The sequence below is a fragment of the Brassica napus genome, chromosome A5, assembly GCF_020379485.1.
Source record: "Brassica napus cultivar Da-Ae chromosome A5, Da-Ae, whole genome shotgun sequence".
NCBI lineage: Eukaryota > Viridiplantae > Streptophyta > Magnoliopsida > Brassicales > Brassicaceae > Brassica > Brassica napus.
In genome coordinates, this window is record NC_063438.1 from 9997577 (window position 1) to 10006514 (window position 8938).

Here is an 8938-nt window from a genome sequence, read left to right on the forward strand (position 1 = left end):
CAATACAAAGCTGTAGACATTTTTCCGAGAATATATGTACATGAACATGCTAGTGGTCTTTTCATGTTTAGTGACTTAGTAATTATTATCACTGCTATCTCCAAAAGCTTTTTTTCAAGAACAAGCCCAAGCAAAAGCAGAACTGTGTAGACTATATGAAACCAGTTTGGAAATATATTGGAATGATTTGCATGTTGTGAAAGATTCAAATCTCATCAGTTGCATAATCCCTATGTTAGCCAAAAAATAATACGGTAATGTTTCCACTCTAAAGTCGTTGACACCAAGAAGTACAAAAGGCTTAATAGAGGACAAACCTTCACGGAAGCACCATCTTCCTGAACAGACTCACCCTAGCATTATATAAAACAAAGTTAAATGAATTTACCAAAAACGGATCTATAGGTTCCAAGAAAATTCAAATATTAATAAACACGACGAAATTAAACTCACCTGCAAATGCCAAGTGAGGATATGAGCAAATATGTATAACTTCTTTGGGCAGCTCTAAGAAGATACCCTTCAACCAAAAAAACGTCTTAAAAATGAGTCACCCTTTTAAAAGCCTTAAAACAAGTGAGAGGAACGATTTAGTCAAGTAACATAACACACAACATCAAAGCCCATGGAGATATGCAAATTTTCACACCTTTTAAAGATCAATTAGAAAAACATACTACTGAGAGTCTATCCAGAAGAAGACCAGACTTGGCTTCTGAAAAATGCGTGGCCGATAGATCGAACACAGATATGAAAATATGGAAAGAAAAGAGCGATGTCGTGCTTTTCAATTTACGACTTACCCCTTTATCATAGCGCAGAGACTGCACTAACTGTGGCATGAAGAAAGTGACACGTTCACGGGGATAAGACTCTAAAACGCGCAGGACATAAGCCATAACACGCGGATGCCCCTTGTAAGCAGGTGTGAGAAGCCCAAGAGCCTGTGTAATTGAACAAGCAGCCAAGTGTGGCAGCTGCTGCAACAGCGCTGAGTTCTCTTCAACGGTTTCAGGTGTGACAAAATATGGCAATGCCTCAGGAATTGTACGAAGATCTACTATATGGGCCTACAAAAGTATTACCAGTGAGAAATTTAATCTAATACTACTGAAGCACTACAAACGCATCATATCAGTTTGTAATCTTTTACTTCCAGAGATCTGAAGCATGAACGACCTGGTCCTCAACAAATTTAGGTAACTTCGATAAATTAGTAGCATGAAAGCCATTTATTTGGTTTCCATCATGCCTCTTAACTTCATAACATTACTTGCAGTCTATTTTCAAGTCCTATGTGAAGTGACATATATATAAATTAATCCGTACCTGTACTAGCTGACGGACTTCGGATTTCACAACAATATTTGCCGGAAATCTTGAGGCTAATGATACAGCAAAACACGGATCCACTAAAAAGACAGTTTTTTAACATGCTCGGTCCATTTCCAAGAGCTTAATTTCAGCCGTGAATATGTACTTTCCCTGTACGTAAGTTGCAATTTGAAAGAATTGAGTATCAAACAATTAATGTAGCTAATATAGTAATGAGAAGTGGAACACCATAAAGATGATGTGTTACACTGGACTTATAGGTTGTGCCCAAACGTCAAGCCTATCGGACTCATGCTGGCAAAGAATTTGTAGCAGCTGATGAGCCCAATTTTAAAAAAAAATATTTTCTTGCACCTGAATATATTAGCACAGAACCGTACTCCAAAAGATGACGCCAACTATGCAAAGATTTTCGACAAAACGGTCGTCAGCTCTTAAGTTAGTAAAGGGTTAAACCTTATGAAACTGTTACTAATAATAGCTTTAAGCCATAACAGTTTCAAATCTTGGTAGAGTATAAAGTAGAATAAGCGTCATTTATCATATATTTTATATAAGGCAGCAGTCATCAACACAGCTTAAGAAGGAACAATATAAGTCCGCCATGTCAATAGTACCTGGGCCTCTCACATGTTTGTACGGTCAGCATAACGCTTTTCAATACTAGTTGAGACCTCTTCTAAGTCAGCATAAAAAAGTAGCTTAAAATCATATTAGAACCATATAATACAACCCTAAATAACCCATGGCAAGTAAGGTCAGTTTCTGGTATCAAGTAGACGGTAGAGGTGTTAAAACTGAAACAAGCTTACTCTTTTTGTGGAAATACTCAGCAGAATCAACTATAAATCATCTCTGTCTGAGACCTACGTTTAAAAGCACACATGGGAAACAGAAAGAAGGCAGATATACTCAACAGCTTTAATATGTCCGTCCACACCTGTGGCTGCAGCAACCATACTGGTGTCTCCTTTTGGGATCTTAAGAAATAGCTTTGAAGCATACGCCTTAGAACTCGTGAGCGACCTGTAAAGAGGAGACCCTTAAAAAATAATGAATTCAAAATCTCCATCCATCTTATATAAGACCACGAATTAGAGCATTTCAACTGGACAAACTGTTAAAGAGCACAAGTGTATATATATTCACTCCCTTGTAGAAACCTAGGCGGCTTGCAAAGCTGATTCAATTAAGAACTAACATGGAAACTAAAGTGGATGTTTAAAAGTCTCATAATATTGGTAGAACCGAAAAAACGGAACCCATGCAAGATCAGAGTTCAGCGGCTTTCACTTGCTTTCTAAGGAATGCACACAACAACCAAAATCAGAGAGGGAGATGAACTAAAAGCAGAATTTGATAAATCTTTGTTTCTGGTCTTTACCTGTAGAAGTAGAGGCACCAGAAAAATTTAGAATATAGTTTAAGCGTATATATACAAAATTACTAAGCGCATAATACATTAGCTGCAACCTTCTTTGCATACTTCATGTGAAGTTTGGATACATTACGACCATCATTTCCCATTCACCTTTTCAGCTCCTAACCATTCGACGACATTAAAGTTGGTTGAGAGGCCTGAGAACATTAAATACGATAATGTGATCAATCATCAAAATAAAACATTAGCGATTTCCTTGAGAGGTAACACAGCGCTGTTAATAAAAATACATTTCATTTTGATATATATATAATGAAATTTTTTACAAGCATGCCTGACCAGAAGTAATCTCTCTATATCTGACTTCTCTTTCATGTTGACCAGAATCGATTTTACCTGCTTTCTGAAATAAATTTATAGACAAATTATGGACGGATAAGAAGGATCCAAACGGTTGAGATACTGCAACCCATTTCTCACAGCAAAATGAATAAAAAACCCAGCAGAAAATACGAAATGAAAAGAAAGGTATACTAGAGCATTACATATAACATACCAGTTCCTACATAAATCTGATCATATGAGATTAGTTCCCTGCTGCAAAAGCTGCGTATCAACTCTTCCCTCACAGATGGCTCCAAAAGCATCAAAAACCAAGCAAGAATCAGATAATTTCCTTAGGAATTTTGTCTCCTCTATCTCTGTCCCAGCACACGTATAAACTATTAAGAACTAGGCCACTTCCACTTGCTCCTCTAAATATTTCCAGAATCACAACAGACACGGGTAGTAGGAGGTATGCCCTTGTTTTCTGGTGAATCATAGACAGCAAAAACTTTAAAATAGAGTTCATGTAAATTTTCCACATAAAGTACATACATTTGTCCCCAGTTCTTTGTTAGCAGCAAAATTATTTACATAGTTCATGTAAATTTCCAGGTCTGAGACAGTCCACAGTTGCACAGAAGAAAAAAACATACCTTTAGTGAGGAACACTAACCTCTGCAGGACATGTATAGTTCCAGAGTTACTCTGTCTGCGGTAAATCATTCCCAAACCAAAAGTAAAGTTTCAAAAAGCATACTTCAAGCTGTAACATAGAAGCAAACCATTTTATATTTTTTTTCATACTGGATACAAGATAAGTTCTCAATCATTCACAAGAAATCAAGAACTAAGTAATAGACTACTCACGAAAAAAAGAAAAAAAAAGAAGATTCACCTGTTGACGAGTTTGATACTATAAGAAGCAGTGATCTTCGACAAAATCTCCCAACCGACGCCGACAAAACAGCTGTTTCCCCCGTCGGTGTCCGTGCCAAACATTCAGACATGAACTTGTACGGTTTATTTTAAATAGGGAAACTCACAAGAATCGTGGTTCGTACACATAACCGGACCGGTTTGGTTATTACTGTATAATCTCAACTCTCTTACCGTTCGATCCTTGTAAGATGTTCTCGGTTGAGTGACGCGGTCCAGAAATCAAACCGAGAACTAGAAGGCTAGTAGAACCGTATTAGCATGGCCTATTAAGACCACCTTCATCGGCGGTATGGTGGATTGTTGATGAGTATCTAAAAGAACATAATTAATGGAAGATTTTTACGATAAAATTTTTATTAGAATATTTAAAAGTCAGTTCTTAATTTTTTTTAAAGTTAAAAGTTAAGTTACGGGATTTTATATTGCGTTAAAAACTCTATCCTAAATTTTTTTCATTAATAATGTTCTAATAAACTTAAAATAGTAAAAAAAATATAGGAAAGACGTACATGACCAGTATTTCAATCCAGGACTTGCTAGAAACATTTGTCCCTTCATTTTAATCAATTTTGTTTTAAAAACATAAAATTATACTTTTATATTTTCTACTATTTTATATTTTTTAACTGGATTAGATATCTAATTATATGTAACTATATATAAAATATCTAGACATATCCGAATATTGTGAAAACGAACTTAAACTATAAAATTTTGACTCGAACAAAATGGAATCAAAGCTCGGATATCTGCTATGCATCTATCAAAAAAAAAAATTGGACTAAAACTACCACACAAAATGTAATGTTACTTTTATTTTTTTTTATTTTTTAGTCTTTTATATTTTTGTTCGAATATCCCCAAACGGACATTTTTTTATTTTCCATTTATGTGCAAAATGACAAAATGATTGAACGATATGATAATTCATTTCACATTTTTAATTAGTGCTGGACTTACGTCAATCTCATTGAAAAGCAGAGTGCAACCTCTTTTTGGAGGGCAGTGCTACTGCTAACCACAATAGCTACAGAAGGGGTATTGGGTACCACAACTGATCATAAGCTCAACAGCAAGTTATATAACGATTGAAAAAAAAATACTGGCATGAGAGAAAATGTGTCTAACAGAAATATGGAAGATATATTTATATAAAACATTAGTTTTCTTACATTTCATTATTAGTAGACCTTGTGGTTTGAGCATATATGTTAAACTCATGAGTTTGGGGAATAGCAGCAAGAGAAAAACGAAAACATTATTTTTAACTTCTGTATATCAAAGGTCAAAGAGATGGATCAGATGAGAAACCTAGACAAGCCTACCTTATCACCAGTTTCTTTAACATCACGTTCACTCTGCTCTTTGTACTCTCTGAAACTGAATCTTCTATACTTCTTCGGATTCCCAGAGAATTCAATCTCTGTTTCCTGATAGGGACATATGAAGAATGCTATCGACAACCTCTCCACGTTTGCTGGAGGTATCACTCTATGTCTAACGCTCTGGTACACTCCATTGCTCAGTGCCTATAGCGTATACATAAGATAATTAGTTAGATTTTAGGATGATTAATTACCTAATTGTAAGAACAAAGTCAAGTGATTAGCAACATCTATTAGATTACTTATAACAAAAACATCTATTCGATTTTGGATTAGTAGTGTTAAGTTTTAGGGACTAGAATCTTACACATAACTTTATGTCCACAACTCCGAAAACGTTTTTTTTTTTAAAGAGTTAGGGTTTCCCCTGAATGTTTTCTTATGATCCAGATGATTTATATTGAAACTACTTGGTAAAGGAATTTTTTTTATCACAACTTACGTAGTAAATTCATTATTTTGTTTTCCTTGGAATTAGTTAAAGATACTGTTGTAACTAGATTAACAGAATATATGAATAAATGAATTTTTGATTGGTGATAACAGAAAAATTGAAAACGCAAACCTTTCTTTTTCATTCTATTTACTTACATATCTCGGATAACATTCTATTATATACTAAACCAGATAACTTCCTTTATAGTTTGATATGTACTCTTAGACTTCTATAGTCTAAGTCATTGGGTTGAGAATTAGTCACAAATAATTTAGAAGTTTAGAACTAAGTAGAACGATTTTTAAATGAGACAACATGTAACCTTAAAAACTTTGATAATTAATGATTAAAAGTTACCTGAAACATATCACCAATGTTCACAGTAAGAGCATCCGAGCAAGGTTTTACGCCAATCCATTGTCCATTTTTCTTCAATTCTAGTCCTCCGATTTGATCTTGAGCGAGTATGGTGATGAAACTTGTATCGGTATGAGGAACCAGACCAAACACTTGCGAACCAAAAACACAAGGGTGATACTTGTTAAGCCTTAGAAAACTGTTTTGTAATGCAAAAATATTCTCGAAATACTTCGAGTTCACTTTCACTTGATTCCCCAGTATTTCGCATATCATGTGTGCTACTCGAGCTACCTCTTGCACATACATTGCAACGGTTCTTCTGTAAAAAAGGATAAAATAAATAAAATAATTGAATGTTTCTTCATCTATATGATTGTATAATAATGATATGATGCTGTATTTATGTGTATCTTTAACAACCGACCGATCTATATATATAGAATGTTATCAGAATTTTCTATAACTATAAAATAATTTGCTATGTATATATACTACTAGATAGACGCTTTGTGACTATGAACCTTGATCTTCCAAAGAACCTTAAAATTTCATTCCAAAAAATTAAAATATTTCCATTTACCCATACCAAATTTCAGAAAAAGCTTACAAAAAATCTTAACGAGTTATTGTGCTTGCTAAGAATTTTGTCCTGAAACGAAATCACTATTTGAAATTCAATAATTTATAGTTATTAAAAGTAAACACAATTCAAGAACTAGGGTTTCATCATACGACAGATCTCAAATCAAATAAAGTAGTTTGAAACCTGAAATTGTTGCCCTCATCAGAAAAACTTAAGATCTCAGCAAGAGTGATGTGAAACGCTTCAGAAAAGGAGTACTGAGTCGGGGAAGTGGCGTTAGGGTTTCCCCACCGGTAACAATGCTTTGATGAGTCCGAAAACTTTTCTCGGACTTTCTCATTAAAGGATCGGTCAAAGAATTTCTTGTCTTCACGAAACATCATCTCAAAGACTTCTTTGGGAATCCCATGGTTCACAACTTGAAAGAACCCCCACTCTTTTGCTGCCTCAACCATTTGTTTCACACATCTTTTACGCGTGACTTCCTCGCCATTAGTTAGATGGCTAAGATCGATCACCGGAAGCTTTATACCTGAGGTTTGGACGGTTGGTTCATCACTAGTTGATCTCGGAAAGGAGCTTCCAAAAATGGATGAGAAATGGGTCTCAAAGGGAGGTCGAGAAGCCATGTAAAGCTGCTATGGTTGGGAAGAAATGAAATTTGAGAAGTGGTTCTTTTCAACTATTCTTTTCTTTTCCTTTATATCGATATATGAGGGAAAAACCCTTACCCTCTATATATAGATATAAAATTTCATGTGTGTCGCTGTCAAATCTTCTGTAGACGGAGCAAATTATTAAAGATCATGTACTGTTAGAGAAATGATTAGATACCATTTAGGGCTGATACATATTAATATCAACATGTGCTTTTTCAAGAGAAAAACGTTGAAAAATATGTCTATATAATACTAACGAAAAGTAGCTTAATTAGAGAACATATTAATCTGTTGACGTAGATTTAGCGTTTGATATTTTCATCTTATTGTGGGTTTAATAAAATTTCACAAAAAACATACATCACGCATTAATTGCCACAATAATACACAGCTATATATGTCGTAAAAAATACGAAGCAAATATATTATAATTTATATGGTGCATAAGCTCATACGTACGTGACATACCGTTCAGACAAACATAAAAGTGAAGAAACCTTCCTAATCATTTTCTAGATAGGGAAATATAAATATAATGGGCCTGCATAAAAAAAGGAAGACGTTAAAAAAAAGTGAAAATGTTTAATTAAATATATAATGGATTCCATAAATATTTGATGGTCGATGTGTCTTGACCAAGTCCATGGTGAGTTGGTGACTCTATGGACTGGACTATCGTTAAGACTCGATCAAGCATTAATGATAGTTTCTCAAGCTATGAAACCACATGTTTATGTTTATGTTTCTTTCTCTTTCTCTTTCTCTTTCTCTTTCAGCCCTTACAATAGTTTTTTTCCTTTTATCAAAAAATCCCGACAAAACTCTTGAAAGACTTTTTTTTTTTTTGTCAATAGTTTTTCTTGAAAGACTTAACAAGCATGTGTGAATTTACATTAATTTTTGACCCAGATATTATAAACATTTTAGTATATATGAATGAAGAGTTCGTTCGTACGTTTAATCTCCGTACCACATAAAAACCATATAAATAACATTCTCATTGGATTTTTTTTTTGTAAAACCTTTCTTATTTAATAAATAAACTAGATTTTGACCCGTGCAACCGCACGGGTGTTTGTTTTCACTTTTCTATACATAAATTATTGTTTTAGAATATAAGTGGTATATATTTTTAATGTTAACCATATACTTAAATATTTATATAACTATTTCAAATACAATAATTTTATAATTTACATGTTATAATTAATTAATTGTTTAAACCTTATGTATTTGCCACTTCTTATTATATATTTATCTTATTGTATTTGCATTTAGTTATTAAGCAAATTAATATATTCATGAGAAAATATATTTAAAAAATATTTTGTATTTAATTTATGCTAAATTATGACCCGTATTTCAAAACTGGATTTCTTTTTACCAATATTTTTATTCTTATTCATTTTAGATAATTTATTATTATATATATAAAAGTGTAAGATATGTTAATTTTTAGACATGTATTATATAGTTTGTTAATTTTAAGTCGTTCTATCATCATATTATATTTTAAATAAATAGTTTATATTT

General features: G+C 33.4%; 1 protein-coding gene and 1 long non-coding RNA gene across 2 annotated transcripts; both read right to left on the reverse strand.

Moving 5' to 3' along the window:
- Positions 1 to 147: 147 nt before the first annotated feature.
- Positions 148 to 4288, reverse strand: LOC106443098. Its single transcript, XR_007339760.1, has 8 exons — positions 3939 to 4288; positions 3717 to 3806; positions 3273 to 3527; positions 1583 to 3119; positions 1330 to 1485; positions 804 to 1070; positions 454 to 520; positions 148 to 353 (listed from the first exon to the last, which is right to left on the reverse strand). It is a non-coding gene; the product is annotated as an uncharacterized LOC106443098 (long non-coding RNA).
- Positions 4289 to 5198: 910 nt separating this feature from the next.
- Positions 5199 to 8391, reverse strand: LOC106443099 (gibberellin 2-beta-dioxygenase 7). The gene is made up of 3 exons (XM_048781013.1): positions 6930 to 8391; positions 6161 to 6482; positions 5199 to 5511 (listed from the first exon to the last, which is right to left on the reverse strand). The coding sequence occupies exons 1-3, from the start codon at positions 7373 to 7375 to the stop codon at positions 5281 to 5283; spliced, it is 999 nt and encodes a 332-aa protein (XP_048636970.1). The 5' UTR covers positions 7376 to 8391; the 3' UTR covers positions 5199 to 5280.
- Between the last annotated feature and the right edge of the window lie 547 nt (positions 8392 to 8938).